Genomic DNA, 26,243 nt, shown 5'->3' with positions numbered 1-26,243 from the left:
CCTCTCTCTCTGTTTCCTTTTTTCGCAGTAAAATGCACACTTGATTGACAGCTTCTTGCCCCTGAAGGAGAAATGCCTCATTTGAAAAGTATCGTCTGACAATAGCTGGGAGGCTGACCTCATGCATTTTTTTCTTTAAAGCCGTATTCATTCAAGAGTTTTCTAGTGTCCCCTTATGTGGCATAATTTGGCCGCAGTTCAGGACTCTGCCGTCTTTATTTCCCCCAAAACATTTCTCCACCTTCTTGTTGGACTAATGGTAGGTTTTCTGCTTTCCCCCTCAAAATAAACAGAATTCTGTTTTTTGGGCAGAGCTCTCCAAAATAAGCCCAGTGAGTAACACAGTGTTTTTGTCCGATTTAATGATGTATGTTTTAGCTCTACTCGCTTATTAAGTTTCTTAATTTCTTCTCCTTAGCGTCTCTGCACGGCGAGAACATTCACTGATCTAAAAATACCAGAGGCAGAAACTACATGTGAAGTGCAATTATGGGCTTGTGAGTTGACCGGGTATGGCAGCCGCGGCTGCGTCGTGCTGAGAATGGATGGTGGGTGGTTTCTGAGGTAGGGCCCGACTTGCATTGGGCTGGTGGTATCGCTTAGCGTGGACTGCAGCTCAAACAGAAAACAATCCAATAAAGAGAATAAAGGAGGCACCATGGTTTTGGACCAAACACATACTGTATAGACATAAACTGAGCTCATACAGCCGCCACTGTAAATAAAGAGAAACTTTTAGTTTCTTTGACACCGTCATATTATTAGGCCTATTAGTAATTAACTAGCTTTATTAGTTTTGATAACGTATTTTTATTTTTACGTTGTCATGGGCTTTTATAAACGGCGTCTGCCTGCTCAATTAAGGCATTTTTCATGTTTCGTCTGATTTCTGAATAATAACCCAGCCATCCAACCACAGGGCACTTCCAAGTTCTAGTGTGTTTACAACCCTAGCATCGACCCCTTACACTCTACATTACTACAGACTGATGTGCTCACCGTCATCTCTTTCTGTGTGCCTTCCTGACTACCACACCATCGCTCTGCATGTGTGTCGCAGTGTACTCGACTGTTTCTCTGTCGGTTGCAGTCACGCTGTCTGTTTGCGTGGTTGGCTTTTAGTGTGAATTTGTGCCGGGGAGACGCACAAACATTCCAGTAACACTGGCATATTAGTTGACGTTAATGACAGAGCAGTTTCTTTTTGTGGCCAGACTGACTCCAGATCACCGACCAGAGCTGTAAGATTGATGAATGAGATCCCACTGCAGGCCTCCCAGTGTCAGACAACTGGGGATCACGTTCTGTGTGTGCGTGTATGTGCGTGTGTGTGTGTGTGTGTGTGTGTGTGTGTGTGTGTGTGTGTGTGTGTGTGTGTGTGTGTGTGTGTGTGTGTGTGTGTGTGTGTGTGTGTGTGTGTGTGTGTGTGTGTGTGTGTGTGTGTGTGTGTGTGTGTGTGTGTGTGTGTGTGTGCGTATGCGTGCGTGTGTGTGTGTGCGCGCGCGTGCTCGTAACTAACTGCCAGATATAACCACATGCTCCTCACCAAGGGCGTCTCAGGACCAGGGAAGCCTCAGGGCAGGGATGCCACATGGGAAAGCCCTTGATTAAAACTCGACAGACTATTATCCAACACACCCTCGACCATAAAGGAAGTTTTAAAGCTTCAAATTTTGAGTATTCTTGGTGAAACAACTAGGGGGAAAGTCAAAGTCTTTGATGATGATTATAGAGCCTGGTACTTTACCTCAACAAGCTCCTAGTGACAAAAAGGGGATGACAGCCTCTCTATTTAATAAGACAAAGAATTTAGACATATTTCCTTTTTTTTTTTTTAAAGAGAGAGTCTAAGCCTGACAGTCTGTAAGATCTTTGTGATGACACATGGCACATTCTGTACAGTGAATCCTGTCACACTTACTACCATCATCTGACTTTAAAGTCTTAGGCCTGCAGTGAATAATTGATGCTGAAGATTACGGCATAGGAGCCACTGTCAGGAGAAACCCTAGAGGCATCAGCAGGGAGCACTGACCCGGGAGCAGCCCCGCAACCAGACACCTCCTCAGCACCTCTGATAGGGATATCCAATAGATCAGTGTGTGTGTGTGTGTGTGTGTATATGTGTACGTGTGTACGTGTGTACGTGTGTGTACGTGTGTGTGTGTGTGTGTGTGTGTGTGTGTGTGTGTGTGTGTGTGTGTGTGTGTGTGTGTGTGTGTGTGTGTGTGTGTGTGTGTGTGTGTGTGTGTGTGTGTGTGTGTGTGTGTGTGTGTGATGTGAAGGGATCCTATGTAACAGTTCTTGGGAACCGGGCTCCAAACATCGGTGGACTGACAGGTGACGGGAGCCAAACCACCACCAACCAGCACGGATATCGTCACTGTCATGGTGACTTTCATGTTTGAGCCTGCCGAGAAGGCTGTTTGTGCGGCGATGAGCTATCCTTCACAGACATACAGAAAAAGTGGAATTCAGTGATTCGATGTGTGATAGAGATTGGCCGATAGTAGGAGTGAGTGATTGCAACTGGATTCTCTACATGTACTTTTTGTGTGTTGCCAAGCACTAAAAAACGAAACTGGCGAGCACAAAGCCTTGGCAAAAATGGTTATGGTGAAAGCAGGTTTAAGGTCAAGGCTTAAAAAACAATAATAATCCCATTGAAATAACAGCTACATGAATTTGTACCTTTATTGTTTGTGAAGAATGATTCAGGATTGTTCCAGGCCAAAAGTTAATTTTCATCTTAGCCTGAAGAACATTTGATAATGCTTTGATGCTCTGTTGTGGATGACTATAATGATGTGCTTCACATATTTAGCCAATACTATATTTTAATGCTGTATTCATTGGCTGCTGTGAGTTCCAGGAAATAAAGAAATACATTATTAAAGAAGAATCAGCAGACTGAGGTCAGAGTTACAGAATAAGTCAATAATAAAAAGCAAATTTGGGTGTCTCACAACAACACCACAACTAAAGTCTCTTTAGTTGTGGTGTTGTTGTGAGCGCCAGGTCCCAGTGTCCTGGTCCCAGCCTCCATTTTCTGCTCCTTTGGCTAAGGATATTTGTGATGGACAGTGTGTATTTGTGCATGTCAGGGCTCTCCCGTGTTCTGGCCTGTCACCCCCGTGTCGAGACTTTGGATTTTGGATGCATATGCTGAATGTGGCCGCTCTGACAAATGCATTAATGTACGTAAACGTGTGTGTGTGACTGCGTCTCTTTGCACCTCTCTACATGGACTCTGACTCCCAGCCTTATCACTGTCAGAGGCCTGCGCCAGGCACTCCATGCTGCCTTTTGCTGTGACAGACAGATCCTTGGTCCCCCTGTAAGCCCTGGGGTCAGGGTTGGCACAACACAAGATGCCCGCACAAAAACTGCTTTGCCTCTCAAAAAAACCCCAGACCTGTGCCATCCACTGAGCATCTGCTCTGCAAAAGGGACCACCCCTCTGCTTTGGAGTGAGGGTTAGGGGGTTAAAAAATTGGATGTTTGCTACCAGCCGTCTTCAAGATTGTGGTCTGTGTGATGATAGGCAATCATTTGGTAGTTTGGAAGTGAGGTTTTGAGGCACAAAGATTTACTGTGAAGAAATCGGCTGAGGGAAGTCAGATATTTTGTTCTGAAAACTGAGACTGTGGATTAAATGTTCGATGTTCGATGTTCTAATGTTCTACATGATTATAGTGTGATGATTTTAGCAAAGTTAACGAGCTGTGGCGAATAATGTATTGCTATGACCATAGCAGAGGTTTGGTGCCTCAACCTTTGTTTAACTCAGCTAGGCAGGCAAGTGTATACAGTAGACGCAAGGGTCCAGATGCTGTGAAATTGCATGTACCCTCAGGTCCACTCTTACCTCTTCGTCTCCACTAGATGCTTCTCTAGACTAACAATGTCTAAGGCATTTTCAGTGAGATGGTTCATAGCTTTTCAATCACGCTCCCAGCCGGTGACTCAGGAAGTTCCCAACCACTGGAGAGAGAGCAGGGCAAATAACAGGATTTATTCAACCCTGGCCCCTCTTTGTCCGGCGACACACTCACGCCCCACTTAGCCTCACCCTCTACCCAGCCCCGCTACCCACCAGCTCTAAATCCTTTTTTGATGGATTTCCCAGCCATCTCTCCATTGCTCGCATGTGGGTGACACACATACGTGCACGCACACACACACACACACACTGACGCACGTTCCCCTTGGCATCAGCTACATCTCACAAACTCTCTCTCTCTCTCTCTCACACACACACACACACACACACACACACACACACACACACACACACACACACACACACACACACACATACACATACACACGTCATCTGTCTGTCGCATGCATTTAGAACATCTGCATGAATTGATTCTGACTGTATCTGTCAACCAACGACTTCTAATGCTGATACAGTGTCGTATTCTCCTCTCCGAGCTGACAAACTGATTGATGGGTGGTTGTCATTAAAACACACGCCAATACTGAGAATAACTCGGATTGATATAACAGTAATGGAACATATGAAAAATGGGATATTTTCAATGTCCAACTTTCCTAAACGATTTCTGTGAATGAAAAAAAGAGAGAACCAAACAGCATGACTTCATCCACCGTAGCTGCTGATGTTCTTTTTCAACCTTGTAATTAAGAGCAAATATTTTTTAGAGAGACCTTATGTGTTCTTGGCAAGGCTGTGTGGTGCAGATTATGAATGGGATGGGTAAACGGCAGCTGGGAGGGGGAAGACAGGACCAAGTGGCCACAATTTAGCTGGCTCCACCTCACTTGTCATGCTGTGTTTTTTTGTTGTGTTAACCATGACAACTGTCTCTGAGGCTCCGTCCAGCTTTAGGATTATTCTGGGTGAGAGCGCTGAGCAGGAGATAATGGGGGGAGAGGAGAGCAGACAAGACAAGACAAGTGGAGAAGAGAAGTGGAGGGCAGAAGGGTGTAGAAGACACACATTGGGACGTGAGGATGGTTGGAGGAAGCATGACAGAAGAAAAGATGATTAGAAAGAGCCGAGAGTGTTGGCAGCGCAGATTTGCACAGGAGACTGAACTTTCATGCTGAATTACTCAAAGTACCTTGAGTGAACACATTTATTCTGGCATGGCATCCAATTCATAGGGTAAACTCAACAGCAACTGCTTTAATAGTTATGACAACATGAGGACAACAGCCGATGTAATTATGGAATAATGCTATGAATCACATAGACCACAATGACCAACCAGCCTGCCAGTCAGCCCGGCTGCACATTTTCAAAAGCCAGACCTTATGAACATCTGGCCGCTCAATATTGTCTGTAGATCTTATTCATTCTAATTAACTCTTTTCTCACTATATATGTATTTTTTTAATTCTTATTATCTGCATTTATTAGTAGAAAGAATATGGGACATGAAATGAAATATGGATGCCCACCAAGCATAAAGTCAATATTTTACGCATCGTAGACAAACATCGTGTTTCACTGGTTCTATGATTTCATACTTAAGAATCTCTACATCCTGCATCTTTGCTCTATAAGATTATCCAAGATTAAAATCTCAATAATTTATCACAGAGGTCTGTAACTTTGAGCTCATATGAGTTTGTCTGTGTAGTCTCATTTATTTATTTTTACAGTGTCAAAATCATTTTCTTAGTGGTAAGAAGTAGGTTTACATATACTGTATATTTTTGACTCGGAATTTAGACAAGCCCATATTGGTCTCTGCTTTATTTCAGTATCTGCATTACGTCTGTCCTTCCTTCATCTCTTTTTTAACGTTTCCTCTGTGTGCTCCCACCTTTTCGTAGGAATGCTCCCTGTCCTCCTGCTAGCTGGGTTGATTCTGGCTTCGTCCATCCCTGGCACCACGTCCGAGTCAGCCACACTGCGGTTCCTGGGACAGACGGACTTTGTTGTCAACGAGAGCAGCACAGCTGTGGTCCGGCTGGTTGTGGAGAGAGTGGGCGACCCGGTCAATGTGACGGCTTTGGTTTTGGTAGGACATTAGACAAGCTCATCGTTGATAATGTGTTGCGTATCAGTACACATTGACCAACTTATTCACACATTATATAATTTGTGTATCCAAACACACACACACACACACACACACACACACACACACTTGCACGCACGCACGCACGCACGCAAAATAATCATTGATCTTTTCATCAATGTCGTAGTGACATCAAAGAGCCAGTGTATTCACAGAAGCAATCCTAAAAAAAAGAAAAATCACAGAATTTGGCTTTATGTTGACCACATAAGGGCTGGTGTCAGCTGCTCACAGTTGCTGTTTGGAAAGGTGAGCTGGCCTTACAGTGAAGTGTGGTGGAGGTGGTGGTGGTGGTGGTAGGGGGGTGTTCCTATTCTTCTTGATATCTTTACCATACTTTTTCTTACATGAACTATTATACCTGGGCTGTTTTATTAATAATGAAGTTATTAGTCCGTTTCTTAAAATAAATTCACAACATATCTCAAACAAACAGAAAATGTACGAATGGTGAGTGATAAAAGTTTATGCTTGTTTTTTTTTTCTCTCCCAGCTAGAGGGAGTGGACACAGGGGACTTTGAAGCCGTTAATGCTGCAGCCTTTCTGCTGTCCACCGAGTCCAGTAAGACTATCTTCATCGCTGTGAAAGATGACGACTTGCCCGAAGCCGATGAGACATTTACCTTCAACCTTAAACTACAGGTAAAGGCCCTTTTATTTTGCCTACAAATTCTGTTGTTCATATGTGGGTGTGACACTTTTCCTTTGCAGTCTTGCGTGTGTTGTATTTACGTGCCAGTATCTGTTTTTGGATTGATGAAGACTCCCTCTTCCTCCCTCATGCGCTCCTTTATGGAGCGCCAAGCTTTTTCTCCTCAAAGTCCCACTGTTCTAATTCTGCCCATGACCGTCTTAAATCCTAACCCCAGCTACGAAGCAATAGGGAGTGGGGGTGTCACGCAGTAAGCCCTGGGAGGCTCTGAGCTGCAGCGTCTTTGATGTGTGTGCTCCGTAGGACTTTTCCACGGCTGGGGTGGGTGGGGCCGAATGTTGTGAGGTCCCCCACTAAAAAACACTTTTGTGAAAAGAAACTAACATTGACAGCCGCCGCCTCACCCCACATTAGATTAAAGTGATTCTCTCTTTCACTGTCCCCATTGACTTCAATGGGCATGTCCGTTCTGTGGATTACATTTCCATATATGTCGTGTGTTCACCATTGGAACTGACACACGTTTATATATGAAAGCTCAGTCTGTTACAATAAATGAATGGATTCACTGGAACATCTTTTCATGCATTTTGAGATTTTTTGTGCTGACAACAAAACACACCATGTCATCAGGAGGAGCATCTCGCTACTTTATAAAGATTAGAAGAAATTAAATAGATAAAATGGACAGATTGTGCCTGGTCCTGTTACAGATGTAACAGAAGTTTGAAAATGATCTTTAATGGGTACATACTGTAAATCCTTTTCAAAAGAATTACCATCACCGAGCCAAGGATGCCTTACACCTAGAGACTGTCTCCATGGTTTCATATAACCTTTGGCTGTCAAGTTTGACTGATGGGCTCGGGGGCCTGGTCTTGCCATCTGCCTGTGTCATCCTCACTAAAAGACCCAAGACAAAGGTCATTGTGAATCACTGATTGTCAGCTACTGTATGTTATATTTACGAAACAGCAGGAGCTCTGGACAGCAGTCACCGAGAGTGACTTCCTTCACAACGTCTTCAATTTGATGCTGCATTTTTGCGACATCTGGTTAAAATCCAGTTGCACAGTCCTTTAGTTAGCGTGCTACGAGAGTGAAAAGACCAGATGAGGCCCACTTAGCCCTTCTGTTTACACTACAGCGGAGACAAAGCCTTTTGCAAAACGCTACCCTATCAGTTTACTAAAGGCCTGTCGGGAGGATGGATGTGCACTACAAGGGTCAGGATCGAGGGCTGTCATAGATGAAGAACAAAAAGGATTGATCAAGACACGTTTGTCATTTCTGACAGCTGAATCTGTAAAATCTGTTTCAAAAGAAAATGTTGTACTAGCTCTGTTGGAAGCTGAGCTTAATAGAAAAAGACTTGTTTTACAGAAGTAGTGTAGCAGAGCAGAGCAGGTGCAGCCTACCAGTGCTTTGCAGGAACAGAAGGCAGAGACACAAAGTGGATTGTAGCATATTGTGTGGTCAGGGTTTTCTCTGGGTTTCTGGGGGGGGGGTTAGGCACTTTAGTGGCAGGTGTGGGTGTGTGTGTGTGGAGGGGGGGGGGTGTAATGGCTAGCATACAGCTACTGGCCATTCTGCATTGTGAAAAATTGTTATTATTTTTTTTGGACCAATATCAATTCACTATTGTCATCATTTATATAATCCTTAGTATTTGTAAAAAAAAAAAAAAACACAATGCAGATTGTTGTTTTTCACAGTACACTCTCACAGTAGCAAGAAGAAAAATGAAACAAATACACTCACTGTGTCCTGATATAATCCATCACATTTTTTGTGAGTGATCACACTTGGCCTGTACAAAGTAACATTGGTAAAACAAGACTGCATCTCATCCTCCTACAGCCATCTGACAATGTAACAGCGTTTGGCCGCTGACCAACATTTTTGTTCGGTTGGACGTCTGTAGACAGCTCAGTGTCCCAGTGTCCACTAGTCAGCTGACTGAGTTCTTGTAGCGAGTCGGTCATAATTATTATCTCTGGCATTTAATGTTTTTCAGACTTCTGCCTTTTTTTTTTTGCTCATCATTTGTGACAGACGTTGTTTTTGGCTGTTTGACAGATTTTCTCTGTTTCATCTCTGTAGTAAAGATGTCGGGAGATGCCATGAACTCACGGTAATTAGAAAGAGTTGCATTGTAAAAGAGAGGCTTGGAGGGCACTAATTTAAATGCAGATGTTGATGTTCTGTAGACTTTGCAATATGCAATCAACATTTATTTCATAATGATAACTTAAAGCAAAAAACGGATCTATTGCCACTTTAATCAGCCACTTTATGTTCACAAATCACTGTGTATTTGAATATGTTTGTGTAGTAAGTGAGTGTATCTGTAAGTGTATGTCAGATTCCTTGCTTAGCCAGTGGCTTGGCTTTGTGAAAGTGTGTGGATTCTGTGTCTGTGAGTTGACTGCTATATGAACTGTGCAGTGGAAATACAGTACTGTTACAGCTTATTCCTTTTATCCTTTGCTTGCTCTCACCTTAACATGCATACATGCACACATACACAAGGACTTTCAGCTGGACAGTGTTTGGCTGAGAAAACGCGTGTCTCTGTTTTGCACACAATGTCAGGACTCTCACAGTTGATCCGTTTCCAGAACACCATTGTGTGTTGTAAAGAGTACAAGGAAGTTTTGGTGGGAGCCTGTGCTTTTGAGCTCAGACATGGTGGTTGTCAGCAGAGTTGGGCCATGAGATGCTTATGAAAACATTGGTAAGCTCACTAATGGAAACCTTGGAAAGTTTGCACCAAATAACAAGGCTGTGGTCTGTCTCTTTTAAGGGGGGTTCAGAAAAAGGAAAAGCCTCCTTTCACAGATCACAGGTTGTGGTGCTTTTTTTTTTGTTTAGTTGAAAACCTGATGCGAGCCCTGTGAAGTCGCAGTGATTTTAAACACACTGACGTTTGTTATGTCTCAGTGCCAAATCACAGAGCACAGCACAAGCCCTAAAGAGGTGCCCTACTGTGAGCTAACCTGACATATCAAGTGGGCTGAGACCAGTACTTCCTGCCTTTGTGCCTTCTCACCTGGGCCTCTCTGTGGGAGCACAGGAATGAAGGGGAGACCGTGATTAAGGCATTCTGGTTTTTCAGATGAGCATGAGTTAACAAGTGTTATGTTGCGAACTGCACCGGGTATTTAGCGTGCTTTTGTGAAACACTTAAGTTGTTCCCACTTTCCAGAGTTCCTCTAATGGTGTAACCCTGGGGACACCGAACAAGGCAACCATCACCATCCTGTCCAATGACAACGCCTTTGGAATAGTTGCCTTCAACTCGGTAAGAAACCCATTTTACATGCATCTTGTCTTCATTTTGTTCATTCACGCTGTCTCACACATTACAGCCTGTCACTTCTAAGCTCCATCCATGGTTAAATCAATCTATCAATCGAACACTCCCAAGATGCTTTGAGGGTTGAGATATGATCCTTCAGACCACATTCAGACTCTGGTAGTCTCTGCAGGACAGCTACAGTTTCCTAATAAACCCAAAGTATTTTTACCCTCCTCAGTGTTTACAAGACATTGATATTCTTGTGGTCACAATATTTACATTAACAACCACATATTGATTTTCTATTTTCTCTTTTACCACAAATGGGGCGTATGTGGAGATGCATTCTGGGAGAGTACAAAGGAGTACAAAGGGAGATTTAATTTCAACATTTTAAGAGCTTGATAATGACGTATAATATGATTTTTTAGAAGTCTTAGACAGTGTTACTGTAGAGTCAAAGTTTTAATTCTTTTCTGAAACAGCTTTATCCCTGCCCGTATCACTTTTCTTTGTCTCTGTCTTTTTAAAATCAGTCTAATTCAGTTACTTTATCGTCATCTTTTATTAGTCGTGTTGCGAATGCGGCATACAATATAAAAAAACAAATTAATTCATCAATTTCATCACAATGATACTAGAAGTCATTTTTCACTTGTATGTGCTGTATAGTTACCAGTATTTTTTGAATAAGTAGCACTTTCAATACTGATGACCAAGAAAGCAAAACATATAACTAAAAAAACAGATGCCTCAAATTCAATCAAATGTTCACTTGGTTGTATTGTTATGTTGGCTGTACTTTATAAGAATCTGTCTTTGATTTGTTTGTAAAGAGACTTTCAGCTCACTTGTACTGATTGTTTAGGGCCCATTAAAAATGTACAAATGTACTTTCTGCTTTGCTTTGTTTATTTTAATTGGGAAAAAGAAACTGTGTTGAAATGACATAAATTTAAGTGATCTTGGTTCTATTTCGTGGGTTTTGTCTTTCTCCCCTCTTCATGTCAGACTGAAGAGATTGTCGTTGATGAACCCAGAAGAAGGAACCATTATGTGCCTTTCACCCTAATTCGAGAGAAGGGAACATATGGGACTGTGACCGTGAACTTTGAGGTGAGAGCACAATGTACAAAGAACCAGCATACTTGCAGTATGTTTATTCCACTGGCTTATAATAGAAATTTGAGAATCCAAATATTATTACCAATTTTTTGGTACGGTAGATAATTCCGTTATTTATATGCAGTATATAAATGATTAATAAAAATCTACATACAGTATGGGTGTGCCAATGTGTAGACTTTACTGTAGCCCCTTTTATACAGCTTGTTCAAGGCAGGAATGTTGTGCTTTTATTCTGCCTTGTAGTTCTGTATTAAAAGTACAAATTCTTAATTGGGGGGCATTGTTGTTCCGCCTTTAAGCTGGTAGTCAAAGAGCCAGATCGACGTCTGTGTTATAGGTAGCGACGCTGGTACCAGCGTGCTATCCAAAAACTCACACGGAGCTCAGTATTACCAATTAAGGGCAGCATAACAAGGGTCTTTTTAAAGGTAATATAATGCAGCAGGATGTCTGTTTAAAAGAAGCTTGTGGCTCATCTGGTTCAGATCGATGAAGGTCCCAACCCGGCCATCCAGGATCTCAGTCCAGACAGAGGGACCATCACCATCCCTGTAGGACAGGCTGTAGTGCACTTCAGTATCCTCATCCAGGATGACCAGGTATTAAACAGGCTCTTCACTGTACCACATGTCATATTCATGAATTTTTTCCCCCCATCTGTCTCACCATAGACATTAAATGTATAATTATTATTATTATTTCATTGCAAGAAGTTGGAAAAATGACAAATTGGGGCAGTGTGTAACAAGATCAAAATTAAAGTTCAAAATCCAGAGTCTGACAGGACTTAAACTCTTCATTGGCTTCACTGACTAGAATGCTATTCACATCCAGCTATCATTGAAAATATACTGATTGTTTCAAGTGTGGAGCTTGAAGCACAAAAGGGCTCCGTGACTAAAGGCCACATCTGCATCAACCCCTTTGATCTTGTTACAAACTTGACAGTCACATTTTTCAACTTCAAAATCAATTAATCTCAGCGCGAGGAATTTCTGTCACTCATCTTCTCTCAAGTTTAATATGTAGAGATTTGAAACAGCTGACAGCAAAAAAAACAATTGTATGTGAATGTGCTTCTCTTTCTATGTGGACCAGATCCCAGAGGATGATGAGGTATTTTCTGTCAGACTAACGGGTGTGGCAGGTGGAGCCCTCCTCAGGTCCAACGCCAGCAGCGTTCAGCTGAGGATCCGGCGTAATGACAGCCCACTGCGGTTCTCCCACTCTATCTTGGTAGTACCCGAGTCTGCTGGAGTCATCGCCATCAATGTGACCCGAGGTCTATTGACTGAAGATGGGCCACTTGTCGGCTCTGTTGACTCTGAGGTACCTTTCTGTCAATCCAGGCATTTGTTTACCTAGACTGTTTAAGACCAGGGCTACATTCATGCTACTACATTTTCGTTTTTAAAAGTGAATTTTAAACGAAAACAATCTCTGTCCATCATTATTATTTTGTATTATTATTCACATGCACTGGGCATGTGCATGCCAGTGTAAACAAGTGGCAGATTGTCTACAATAAAGAAAGTAAGATGAGGGTTTTTTTTTTTCTTGGATCGACGACGAGATGGCACTGTAAGTGCTTACGTTTCGTTACTTCACCACTGGTAGTTGATTCTTGCCTGATCAGGAAGCCAATTCAAGCTTCTCGGTCTGTCCCCGTCCATTCTAGCACGCAGGCCCAGAGTTTTCAAACTAAAACGAGGCCGGCAGCGTTTCCAAACTTCTCCGTTTTAGTAGCTTGAAAACTCCAGAGTAGTGTGAAAAGCAGGTGTAAACATAGCAACAGTGATGCATTTCAAAACAAAAACATAATAGTGTGGATGTAGCCAAGGGCACAAAAACTTGAATTATATCATTACAGTATGTTATAATAAACAGTATATGTATACACAGTATATTGATGCAGAGAAAATAGCAAGCATAAGGCAAATTCATAAAAAACACCTGGTCTGTGCTGTCTTTAGGTCTCTGTAGATTACATGGTGGTGAGCGGTGAAGGACTGGGCAGCGCCACACCAGCTGTGGATTTCCTCGACCTGCAGCCAGTCAGAACAGTAACGTTCCCTCCGCGCGTCTACAAGACCAGCCTGCTGTTCAACATCAGTGATGACATGGTGCCAGAGATCGCAGAGTCCTTCCATCTGGTCCTTCTGGAAGAGACCATCAGAGGAGATGCTGTGCTCATAGCACCTAATGCTGTGCTAGTGACCATTGAACCCAATGATAAGCCTCACGGTGTCCTGTCAATCAGCAGCAGTGCAATAATTCAGCCAATCAGCATCAATGAGGATCAGACACAGAGGTAGAAAATTTATAAATACCAAAAAAAAAGTCATACAGCTATTTTGTATTGTAAAAACTCTCTAAATGTAAATTTATTTCTCCCCCAGATTTGATGGCATCACTATTGTAAGAAATGGAGGTAGCTATGGTGCCGTGTCTGCCAACTGGTCCATCAGCAGAAACTCCAGTGATGGCTCCCCAGTCTCAGATGACTTGACGCCTGTGGCGGGGACAGTTAAATTTGCCGCTGGTCAGGTGACTGCGGTGATTCCAATAAACATTGTGGCAGATGGTCAACCTGAAGAGGCAGAGGCCTTCGCTCTCAAACTGCTGCCTAATACTGTGACTGGAAATGCAGAGATCGGCGAGCCCATGGAGGTCAGTTTATAAGAGATCTTTTATAAGCCAAAATGTATTCGTAGTAGCTCCTTGTTGCTATATTGGGTTTATGACCGAGAGAGAAGAAAGGCTGCACTTGTTTGGGAACATAACCTCCAGATGTTGTGCATCTGTTGTGCGTGCGTGTGTGTGTGTGTGTGTGCGTGTGCTTGTGACCTACTGTAATGCACAGTGGCAAACTTGGCACATTCTGCAAGTCAACCTCTTAATGTGTCGCTTTGCTCCGTGGGTGTTCCATTTATGTGGCTGAATTCAAAACAAAGCAGAAACAGCAGGCACCCTCTGTGTGAGGTGTGCGTGTGTGTTGGGTTTTTTTTTTTTTTAGAAAGAGTGGGTGCAGTGGTGACACATTTTTATGGCTTCCATCCTTGTCCAAGCCTCTTGGCGATGTGTGAAAGCAGTGGGCAGATCTAAGTCTTGTTCATGTTCAAGGCATGAGATGAGACGCTTACAAACGCTGCTTTGGTCACATCAGAAACAGACCAGAGCAACACCTCTGGTTTTGAGGCATTAGGGTCTGTTTGCCATGTGTGTAGAGCCAGTGAGCTGGCTCAGCAGACAGTATCCCTGAAGAATTAATATACGCCTTTAACCTTTGGACATGTAAATGATTGTTTATTTGCCCAAAAATGTTGCAAATGAAATATACCTACATACACACAAAGGAATACACATTACACTGAGTTGTAAATCAGCTGCTGCGAATATGCTGGGCAATGCATCAGACAAGCGTAGGTTTCAGGGAAATGAATGACCCCCAGTTAAAATGCTCATGAAAAATACTTTAGCAGTCTTAACAGAGTTAATTAAAGAGGATGCCTCTCTTAAGTTAGCTCACGGCTCTGTTTTACTACTTTCAGTCTCACTTGTTTTCTCTCCTCTCTGTTCTTCACCTCTCTCCTTTCTTCTTCTTACGTCCCAAGAGACAGTCTTAGTAACACAAAAACAGGATACACATCAAAGTCCGCCAAAGTAATTGATGGTAAATCTGAGCTTTGTCGCAAAATTACCCCCTCACAGCTTGAAGATCAGTCAGCACCCTGTCTGCACATGGCCAAGAGGCGCTTCCTTGCAGGCAGAGAAGCTAAAGCCCATGTGTCAAACTTGTGAAATCACAGTCTCTTCCAAAGCAAAAAGTGCATATAACTAATAATAGTCCATTGGAAAATAAGTATATCATAATGTTTATTATCATTAACTTCAACCCAAGCCTGTGAGGCATTGTTTTTTGGTTATGAAGTACAGTAAAGGTTTAAAGTAAATAAACATTACTACAACCTTTCCAAGTCTGGTGTTTCCTACAAGATACCTATAACGTGTTTTGATCAGTCATTCATACATTAGTCAAAATGTAACAAACGCCTTCTCTACCTCCGCTCTTCCCCTAGATGGTGTTTTACATCCAAGACAGTGACGATGTCTATGGGCTTTTTCGGTTTGACCATGCGAAAGAGCAAAGCATCCAGAGCCAAACCGCCGGCCGTTTCCTCTCACTGAATTTCCTGCGAGATGGCGGCACTCTAGGCGATGTGTCTATGACCCTCACCGCCCTCTACATTCCTGCAGGTCCAATAGATCCAGCACTGGCCCGTGACCAGGTTCTGAATGTTAGCAGATCTGTTAATGTGGTGTTTGAGCGTAACCGGACTGTCCACGTCATACTGCCAATCAGGAATGATGCCTTTCTGCAGAACGGAGCTCATTTCTTGATACAGGTACCGAGGCTGCAAGTATCTACAGTTTCTTTCCACAGTTTTTGTGACATTATGTTTTTTGTACATTGTAAATCAGGCCACATTTTGCTTGCATGTCCAAAAACGTGCTCTTTCTGTTTGTGTTTGCACTTCAGGCCAAATGAGTGCCAGCCAAGGTTTAAGTGCCTCATTTGCTTGTGTGAATGGTTTGACCATGGCACTCAAATATGGCATGTTGCTATGGGATCGGCCAGCTCTCCAGACTAACAACGTCACCCAGCTCTTAAAGCAGGCAAAAACGTACAAGAAAAGCCTTTCTTCACATTCTGTAAAACCACAATCACACCACACACTTTCAGCCTTTAACATTTACATGCACACACACAAAAGGAGCAAGAACTGAAACAAGCAAATGGCGAAGAAAGATCTGTTCTATGTTTGATTTATCAATAATAGTAACATGATTTATTTTTCAAAGCCTCCTATCATAAAAATCTATCCACTAGTTCTTCTGTATGATTCGTCTGTTGATTGAGTTATGTCTCCTATTTCCCCTAGTTGAATACACTGGAACTCGTTGACATCAACCCCCCAATTCCTTCCAACAGCCCAAGGTTTGGGGGACCTCGAAACCTAACCTTGACTGTCACCCCTGACATTGCAAACGGGGAAATCGGCTTTACCAGTAACACCACAGTGGTGCTCTATGAACCAGAGGAAAGCAATACCAGCACGGTAAGATTTGACCCCTGTTTTCAGCAGCAGTACATACAAATAGTGTCAGACCCTTAAAGCTTGTTGCTAATGACTTGCAGATTTCAGTATTTTGTAAAACAGCGTATAACTTATTAAACAATATAAAGGGGATTTAATGGAAACAAAGCGTACGTAGACCTTGAGTTACACGATGGCACATATCTTCATGCTCCCAGTAAAGTTCTAAATAAACCAACATTGTAAAAAAAAGAAAGGTCATATATTTAGCCAGTGTAACTGAGAAAAGATTCTAAACACTTACTTGCTGCCAGTAAGAAATGCATGTTCAGAAAGTGAGTTTCTGTGTAAAGGTTAATCCTAATGGCGTTTGGTGCAGGTGAGCCTCCCCCTGCGACGTGATGGGACAGACGGTCACGCTGTAGTGTTCTGGAGTCTTCAGCCAGTCGGCGCCTATCGTGATGATGTAACTGCTGATGACCTGGAGCCTCTAAGTGGCTCTGTTGTCTTCCTCTCGGGGCAGAGTGACGCCTCCATCAACCTCACTATCATGGCTGACGATATCCCAGAAGTAAACGAGACCTTACTCCTAACTCTGGACAGGTAGGGTACATTAAACTCCAGGAAAAGTCATAGTTAACCAAAATAATATGTGCTATTTTTGTTGTGTTCTTTTTGGCATATTAGACCCTAGGTAAAGGGTGTGAAAATGTATGTTATGTGTCACGCGTGTCCAGTGAAACTTGGAAGGCTGAGTGGATGCTGTCTGATCCCATTCCTCCTTCTGTTTGCTGGAGATGAGCTTGTGTATCTGTGGTAGCAGTTTGGTGATGGGTTCATCTGTTAGTCTTAGTTCTGATGAGAACTGCATCTCCCTCTCCCTCCCACTCCTTCCCTGCAGGGTGGAGACTGCACGCTTTATAGTGTACTTTGGGTAAGTGGAGAGTGGGGTGAACCTGGACCCTTTGTGTGGCGTGAATCGGGACTTTTTTTTTCAGAGAAGGGCCTACTTCAGGATTTCTGGGGTCTTTGGTTGACAAGATGAGGGGGATTGAGATGGGGTGGGGGATTCTGCGATGGTGTGAAAAAAGAGAATCCAAAGGAGGGTGGGTGTTGGGAGCAAATAAAGAATCTTCTTTATGTGTTTTGCTCTAATTCAACCAGCCTTTCCTGTGTACCCTTTTAAAGATGTCAGTGTTTGTATGCTTGCAGCGCCTTGGCTGCGACTGTTTGTTTGGAGTGCTTCATTCTGTCGTGTCTTTGTCTCTAATTTACCCATCATGTGACGCTCACTTGGCTCCAATTTTCTAAGCTTAAACACACATACACACATCCCTGTGGCGCTGTAAAGATGCAAGCATGCAGTTGATTGACATTGTTTTCAAAAGTTTAATTTGATGTTGCAAAAATGTACAATACTCAACAAAAGCAAAAAATCTAAGAAACTTTCAGATCAGCGTTATCATCTGCTGCACCATGATGGGCCTTTTATATGTTGTGTATAAAAGCACTTCCACAATCCCTCAGTAAGGAGGGGGATAAATAATTAGCATTTAAAAAAAAACACTTGCAATGTATTTTATGCTATATTTTTTTAGTCATTATCTAATACTATGTATATGCTTGTGTGTATGTATTTGTCCCAGGAGTAATGTTGAGAATCAGATCCTGAAAGCCGGCTTCACCAGCAGAGAGATTGTCATTATGGAGAATGACGACCCTGGGGGAGTCTTTGAGTTCTCCCTGGTTTCCAGAGGGCCGTGGGTCATTAATGTAAGTCCAACCTCCAAACTGAAAATGAGCTTAAGTAGTTAAAGTATTTAAACAGCTATAATGGAAAGTGATAGTCATCAAGTTAATTTCAATATGTGACATTTGAACATTTGAAACCTAGGAGGGTGAGGCTGTGGAGCTGCATGTGGTCAGAGCCCAGGGACAGCTTCTGAAACAGCTGGTCCGATATGCTGTCATGCCTTCAGGCAACACTGAATTTTATGGTGCCACGGGCATCATGGAGTTTAAACCAGGCGAGAGAGAGGTGGTGGTGGCACTGGTGGCAAGGCCTGATGGCGTGCCCGAGGTAAGAAAATGATCAATGCATTGTTGACCTTTTGGTGTTATAGAATATCAATTCCACACTACAAAGATGAAGTCCTTCTGGTCTTTTGGTTTAGAGTTTGGTTTTAATTTAACATAGTTAAGTTACCTATGATTTGATTCAGGAATGCCTCTTGAATTGAGGCTAATTATTGAGTTTTCATTTGGTATTCACGTTGCTAACATCTGGTTTACACTGATACTGATCAGTATCATATCGCTACAATGTATCTTAAATGTGCTAGGTTATGAAGCAGACTATAGATGATGCTTTTAACTTGTTTTTGCAACATAAAAACAGTGTGTGTGTGTGTGTGTGTGCGTGTGCGTGTGCGTGTGCGTGCGTGCGTGCGTGCGTGCGTGCGTGTGTGTGCCTACAGCTGGACGAGATTTTTTCTGTGGTCCTTAGTAGCCACAGCACTCCACCCAGTCGCCTAGGCAACCACAGGGAGGTCAACATCACAGTGCGGAGGAATGACGACCCCTTTGGGGTCGTTGAGTTCATCCAATCAGGACTGACAGTGGCCATCAATGAGAGCAAGGAGAACGATACGCACCGGGGTACAGTGAAGTAGCAGACCTTTAGATTACAGTGTCACATCATGGTATCATATTAACACAAGGACCTTATTGGAGTGAACATTTATTTGCTTGTATGATGAGCTGGACTATGATACAAGTTTGTATTTTATGTGCTGGTCAATTGAAACAGAACAAAGAGTTGTTCATATTCGCATGCATACAGTATGTGTATGTCTATTCTAGTGTATCTGCTGCTGAGAGCAGGGAGAAGCTCAGGCTCTAGTGAATGTATCACCAGCGTTAGCTTCTTTCATACTATGAGTTGTACAACTAAAAACTTACATTTTAGTTGAGCTGGAAGCCTCACAAATAGATTTTTATTGTGTTCAATGACAAAATGGTAGCTTCGACTTGAGGCAAAATGTGTCAACAAGAGTTGACATTAAGGCCATAATGCCTTTTCTGATTCTCTTTCAGCTGTGTATCCTGTCGTGAGGAACAGGGGTCATTTCGGAGAGGTGTCTGTTTCCTGGGTCCTGGAGCCGGCTCTCTCGGGGGATGTTAGCCCCCTCCAGGGAAGCATCACCTTTGAGGATGGGGCGTACCTGAAAAACCTCACTCTCTCCTCTGTACCTGATGAGGTAAACATAGGAACTAATGAACCATATTAATTGTTTTGCTATTGGCTTACAATCAAATTTCATTTTGTTGTTCTAATTTTGTTATATATTTTTTATTTAAGATCCCAGAGGACATGAAGAATTTCACGATCACACTGTTTAATGCTACAGGTGGAGCAAGACTTGGAAACCTACTAAATGCCAGTTTACAGATTAATAAGAATGATGACCCCATTTACTTTTCCGGTAAGGAGTTCACTACATATGAAGGACTGTCTGAAAAACTGCAATAATGTTGTAATACATCCAAAATATAAATGTATTTTAGCCATTCACTTGTCTCCCCTGTTTCTTTCTCATCTCAGAGCCTGTTGTTGTGCGACTTCGGGAGGGGGGGGTGGCCAACTTCACTGTTCTGAGGGCAGGGCGGGCGGACTTTGTTGCCACGGTGATGTACCGAGTGGAATTTGGTGACGCATCTCCAGGTGACCTCGCCATGCTGGGCAACGACACGTTGCTGGTGTTTGACGTGGGTGAATGGATGAAGAATATTTCTGTGGCGGTTGAGGACGACAACACACCAGAGACCGATGAACCCTTCTACATTCTTCTCTACAACGCTACTGGTGAGTGTTGGCCTCCTTCTACACAAGCATCAGGTTATATATTGGTATGGTGTCATATGTTGGCTGCTTGAGATAATCAAAGTAATATGATCTGCAAGATTAAAATAGCTGAAATTCATTTGCTTTCTCATATTTCAATATATTTCATAAACCAAGCAAGCACACCTAATCTCAAAGAAGGATGTAGCAGGGTTTTTTAAGCATTGTCTGTGCTAACACTGAAAGCTCTCCTAATCCCGGCATTGTGTGTCAGGGATGGGAATGAAAGACCGCTGGGCCCCAACAGGACCTTAATTACCAGACTCCAGACTTTCTAAGACACAAAGGCCGGCCACTCCTGGCCTCTTTCTGTTTTCTGATTGACATGGAGTAGAGTCAAGTTAGGGTTGGCTTGTGTTAAAAGTCAATAACCCTCATGTTAGGCGTCAGTCACATGGATACTGGGATCTTGACACTCTTTACCTTGCCAGTTTAATCATGTGCAGATTTGCATGCTTATTACAATGTACTGGTCGTCTGGCAACTTGAGGTTTGTGCCTGTAAGAGGTTATTGCAGCTAAATATCCCCTTGTATCTCTTAATTATTCCTTATTTTCTTTTAACGTTTTAAAATGCGAAGGTTGTTATAAAGCTCTGACCTCAGCTTTGTTCACTTTAACTCCTTTGCTGAGAGAAGCCTTCGTTTTTGGACTCTTGTTTTTCCATGAACAAGAAGCCCTTTCCTTCTAGGCTTGGTTGCCATAGTTAGGGTATGCTATCTTTTAATCAATCAATAAGTCAGACGTTATTTATATAGCATCTATCTATTTATTTATCTATCTATATATCTATCTATATGCCCAAATTTCCCCATTGTGGGACGAATAAAGATATATCTTATATTATCTATATATATATCTATATATCTATCTATCTGCTTGAGAATACATACTACATACCCACTCGTCTGTACTAACCTCATAGTGTCCTTGTCTGCAAAGGTGATGCTGTTGTGTATGGAGCACACACAGCTACTGTGGTGATCGAGGCCAATGATGATGCCAATGGGATTTTCTCCCTGGAATCCACGGAGAAAGCAGTCGAAGAGGGCAAGACCAATCATTTTTAGTAAGGAACATGTCCTCAAGTCACGTTTCCTTTGTGATTGAGTAAACAGTTTTGAAACAGTTGACAGTTTGTGTTTTATATTGGTGATTTGGTCACTTACATTTTACAACCTCTATGCATGGACAAAACTTTATGTTCATAGTTTTCACCTGTATCATGTCACTGACATTTTTCACTCTTTTCTCTTCTTTCCCCAGTGTCCTGCGTGCAAGGGGGCATTTTGGTAATGTAACAGTCTTCTGGCAGCTGTTTGCCAATGACTCAGTGACTCCTCTGGAGGAAAACCAGGAGTTCACCAACACATCGGGCTTCATAACCTTCACTACAGGGGAAGAGACCAAGCCTATTACCCTGCAAGCCATCTCAGATAAGCTTCCAGAGTTCAATGAGTTCTTCATCCTCAGTCTGGTTAATATCTCAGGTGAGTTCAAGATAAAAGTGATATATTTGTAAGACATTGAGATAAAATGATTTTAGCTTTCAGCTTAGGCCCCTCAAATATGAAAGAGAGAGATGAATTTTATTCATGATTTTGTTTCGAAAAATCATTCAGCCCTTGCCTATAATTTCTTTCAGGTGGTTACCCAGGGGAAGGTGGACGACTGGCTGAGACTTCTCCGAATGCCTCGGTTTTCATCCCCTTCAATGACGACCCATTTGGCATCTTCGCCATCGCTGACAGCAACCTGGACCAGGAAGTAGCCGAAGATGTACTCTCAGAAGATGATATGGCTGATGTCACTTCCTTCACCATCCTCCGACAGCAGGGTACTTTTGGTGATGTGCGGGTTGCCTGGGAGATCGTTTCTGGTCGCTTCCCAGAGGGCCTTCCTTTGATGGATGACCTGCTCCTTCTAGCTTCCTTCCCAGATGAGGTTGAGCTCAGGCCTCGTGCCAGGAGACACCACTCAGCCACAGACACATGGTTTTTCTCTGGGCTCCCCGGAGCTTATGGGAGCATCTCGCCTGAAGATGGGCCTGCTGCAGTCAGCAACTTTACCTTCTCTGCTTGGCTAGTGCCCAGACCACACACGGATGGCTTCATCGCCTCCAAAGGAACCAGGAATGGGACCTTATATTATGGAGTGAAGGTCCACACTAATGAGTCTCATGTCACGGTGATGCTGTACTATACAGTAATAGGATCAAACAATACTCAAATAGCACAGGCCAGTGCTGAGAAGTTTGTAGAGGACAATACATGGGTACATGTCATCATTACTGTTGATGATGGGATTATTCAGTTCTTCTTGGATGGGAACCCTATTCCTGGTGGTCTGAAGAGCATCAAAGGAGAGGGCATCAGTGATGGTAAGATTTATTAAACATTGCATAGTGATGCAGCTTTAGTTTGGGCATCAACATTTGGTCTCTGCACAAGTATTAACTGTTCATTTCAAATCATAGCATATATATCCAAAGATAACCTAATATTACCTTTTTTATATGAAGCTGCGATGAAGTTTCTTGTTTTAGTTCTTGTTAAAATGTTAAAATAATCATTTTTTGCATTTAGTCAAAATGTTGACCAAAGCCCAAGGGCTACTTTGGGTAGATTGTGACATCATAGCTATTACAGCCTTTTCGTCTACTGCTGTCTCAGCACAATTCACAGAGACACAAATAGCATGCTCTTGTACATGTAATGATGATGTCTTTGTGAGTGTTTGGACATCTGCTTGCGTGCGTCAGTGCGTGTGGGAAAGGGGCTTCAAAGCTTCTCTCTCTTTTAACATATGGTAGGACAACAAGACTAAACTTCTTACATATATGCTGTATGAATGAATTCACACAGAAGCACATGCACCTACCCCGCAGTCGCCTCCTCATTGTTCCCAGTCGAGTCTCTGCAACGCTTGAGTGACCACTTAGCCTCTGCACTGCTGGATATTGTTACTGCCAAAGGGAATCTGTCGGCTTCGTCTTTTCTTCCTGTTCGCTGTGATTAATGGAGACAATAGTGGCAGCCTGTAGTCGACCAAATATCCCGGGAGAGGAAATATCCTGACGGCTCTTTGGCTAACTTCAATCACAGTAGATATGTACATAACCATCAATCATGTCACGTGTGATTTTATGTTACTGGTAACTCAACCCACAGCTTTGTGTTGGGGCTTTATGTTTGCTCAGTGCGGCAGATTTGAAGGCATTTGTTCTATTTTGTACAAGAAGAGGAAACAATAGGCTCAAGACGTATAAGGAAATAAATTTATCATGCGCAAGAGCTGGACCTTCGCGTTTAGTGGCCTTGATCAAGATTCTGTTTGTGATCCCAGCACATTACAATTACTGTAGTTCCAACATTAACAATAATCAAGAATATCATTACTTTACATCTATTATTATAATGATGCAGATAAATTCAGTTGTTAAGCTCTCACCAAATCCCAAGGCAACATACAGACTCATGGACAAATGTGGAATTAGGTAATTAATAATTGATTAAATCACATGAGCGAGTGAGGGTCATTTTACAAAATACGTTTTTTTTCACATTGTAACTTTCAACAAAGCAAACAATTCCTTTCTTCTTACATGACAAACTAAAAAATGAAAATTTCAGAATCAGTATTTTTCTCAAACCTTGTAATAGCAACACACTTTATTTCCATTTTCTGTGATCTCCACTGATCACTTTGCTAATAATTGCACAAAAGACTTAAACTATGTTGAATATTATATCTTCATGTTTGTGAGTTTGTATGTGGGTCCTTCAGGACACATGCAAAAACAGGGTTACTGTAATCAGCTTGTTTTAGAGCAATATGTTGTCAATTTTTTTCTTGGAGTTGTATCTGTCAAATCATATCCTGCCCAATCTTCTTCAGGAAAAAACTGTTTTCTTTATTTACATGCCCCAATATGTTTGTATAGTTTAAACATAATCAAAAAGTTATTTTAGTGTTTGCTGTTTAGTTCAAAAATATTGTTCAATGTTTTTGGATATTTCTACTCCAGGACCTGCTTCACTGTATATTGGATCGGATCCTGAGGGTGGACAACGCTACACGGGCCTTCTCCAGGATGTTCGCTTATACCGCGTTAAACTGAACCACAGCCACATCCACGAACTTCACACTCAGCCTGCAAAGACAGACCTGCGCAACATCTCAGGTTACCTGCGGTACCGCCAAGAAGAGAGGCAGAAGTCGTTTGTGGTGGAGGTCAGGGATGATGACGAGGAAGAGGGTGAGGAGTTGTTCTACCTACAGTTGGTGGCGGTGCACGGCGGAGCCCGCCTCCCCCTCCCCAGACCCACGGCCATTTTGCGAGTCATGAAGAGTGACAATGCCAATGGGCTCTTTGGATTCACCGGTGGCTGCATACCTGATGTAAGTCCAGCCAGTATCATTAGGTGAACTATATTCACTATTAAGTATTTCCATAAGCACCTTACAGACAATGTAAACCAATCTGTCAATCAAGCATCAATTATGTGTCTCCTGAATAAGCCTGAGTATAAATGTTGACTGTGACAGTGGCATCTGTCAGTGTCCTCACCCAGTTGTATCTACAGAGAAGACCTACACATAGAAACACGTGTAATGTAAACCCAATGGTTTGTCAGTCCCTGTCCTGTTGCATATTTCATAAGTCTTCATGCCTGGCTGCAGGGAGAGAACGCTCTCTGTTTTTAGTTGGATTGGACGTGTCGGCTCTCATGTTGGCCCCTCTCAGGTAGAGCGACAGCTGGTGAGGCCTCAGCAGGTCTGCTAGTAAGTGCATTCCTGTAGAAGTGGATCAGGAGTTCCAGCACTGGAGACGAGAGATCTTGTTGCTTGTTTCTCTCAGCACAACAGGTGGCAGGGCTGAGGATGGCATTCCAGCAGAACTAGAGATTCTCTTTATGTCCTAGACCCTATGGGGATAAAAAGACGTAGAGGCATGTGGGCTATCGTGTGTTCCCTCTTTAAATCACTTATTTACTGTGATGGAATTAGACTGTGCCATTACCTTTTTGGTAAGATTAGTTAATTTAAGCATATAGTAAGTTACCATAGATCAGATATTGATCAATGTCTCCTGTAATTCTGAATTAATGACACTTTTATCCCCCTCACTTTTCGCCATAGACCGCTGAAGAGGGCTCCACTATCTCTTGTGTGATTGAGCGTATGCGGGGATCCCTGGACCACGTTTATGTCAACTACACTGTCACCCAACTGCACAGCTTGAACAGTGAGACGCCAGCCCATCAGGATTTTATTAACGCCGCCGGAGCTGTGGTTTTCATACCTGGACAGCGTTCTGAGGTGTGTGTGTGTGTGTGTGTGTGCACCTGTATTAATGTGAGCTGGGGAAAGCCCCTCAGAGTTTATCCAGAGTGACAGAGAGAGCTGTCACTCAGTGGGTAAAAGCAAATGTCACGTACCTATCATCCATTGTATTTACAAATCGGCATATTGATTTCAATTACAGTATTTCGTATTTCATGTTAGTATTTTCCAGTCACCCAATTGCAATGTTGCTTGGTAACCAGCCCCACCTAGTGGTCAGGGTTGCCTGTGCATTTACTAAAAAAGGCAACAGGTGTCAGCTGGTGATTCAGCTTGCACTTAGACACTATGACCACATTTTACCAAAAGAAAAGGTAATATTATCAGCTATCATAAATCAAGCAATGAATATGATATGAGCTGATATCTTTTATATGAAGTATGTGAGATTTTTTTAAGGGTATAACCTGGACAAAAAACTAAACAAAGCTAACATAAGCACTTTCTTTCTATTAGGTACTGAACCTGTTGGTGTCAGACGATAACGTCCCAGAGCTGGCAGAGTCCTTTCAAATCACACTGGTGTCAGCAGAGTCCGGAGATGGGAAGCCAGGCTCCAGCCCCACCAGTGGTGCAAGCATCGACCCAAATAACTCGGATAACACGGTCACTGTCACAGCCAGTGACCATCCTTATGGTATTCACACACATGCCCAAAAACTGTTGTGCTTTAGATGCTGCTATACAAGCAATCCATATTTATAAAATGATGATGTTTTAAGTGGCTTATGTGCTCATTTCAAATTTAAATTTG

At 42.7% G+C, this 26,243-nt stretch overlaps 1 protein-coding gene across 1 annotated transcript in view; it reads left to right on the top strand.

The window, feature by feature from the left end:
• adgrv1 (adhesion G protein-coupled receptor V1) overlaps positions 1–26,243 on the top strand; it is a 103,421-nt gene that overhangs the window by 5,766 nt on the left and 71,412 nt on the right. The window contains exons 2-24 of the mRNA XM_047328956.1: positions 5,812–5,999; positions 6,553–6,702; positions 9,921–10,016; positions 11,025–11,129; positions 11,627–11,740; positions 12,240–12,470; positions 13,115–13,452; positions 13,541–13,811; positions 15,221–15,547; positions 16,085–16,261; positions 16,620–16,843; positions 17,887–18,013; positions 18,135–18,320; positions 18,718–18,898; positions 19,337–19,500; positions 19,602–19,725; positions 19,845–20,105; positions 21,086–21,212; positions 21,410–21,633; positions 21,789–22,523; positions 24,171–24,544; positions 25,286–25,465; positions 25,946–26,126. Coding sequence (XP_047184912.1) covers positions 5,814–5,999; positions 6,553–6,702; positions 9,921–10,016; positions 11,025–11,129; positions 11,627–11,740; positions 12,240–12,470; positions 13,115–13,452; positions 13,541–13,811; positions 15,221–15,547; positions 16,085–16,261; positions 16,620–16,843; positions 17,887–18,013; positions 18,135–18,320; positions 18,718–18,898; positions 19,337–19,500; positions 19,602–19,725; positions 19,845–20,105; positions 21,086–21,212; positions 21,410–21,633; positions 21,789–22,523; positions 24,171–24,544; positions 25,286–25,465; positions 25,946–26,126 — 5,083 coding nt within the window. The 5' untranslated portion in view covers positions 5,812–5,813. The remainder of the gene's footprint in view (positions 1–5,811; positions 6,000–6,552; positions 6,703–9,920; positions 10,017–11,024; positions 11,130–11,626; positions 11,741–12,239; positions 12,471–13,114; positions 13,453–13,540; positions 13,812–15,220; positions 15,548–16,084; positions 16,262–16,619; positions 16,844–17,886; positions 18,014–18,134; positions 18,321–18,717; positions 18,899–19,336; positions 19,501–19,601; positions 19,726–19,844; positions 20,106–21,085; positions 21,213–21,409; positions 21,634–21,788; positions 22,524–24,170; positions 24,545–25,285; positions 25,466–25,945; positions 26,127–26,243) is intronic.

This window comes from Scophthalmus maximus, chromosome 19 (genome assembly GCF_022379125.1).
Source record: "Scophthalmus maximus strain ysfricsl-2021 chromosome 19, ASM2237912v1, whole genome shotgun sequence".
Classification (NCBI taxonomy): domain Eukaryota; kingdom Metazoa; phylum Chordata; class Actinopteri; order Pleuronectiformes; family Scophthalmidae; genus Scophthalmus; species Scophthalmus maximus.
Note: the sequence above shows the minus strand (reverse complement) of the source record. Positions and strands in the feature narration are given on the sequence as shown.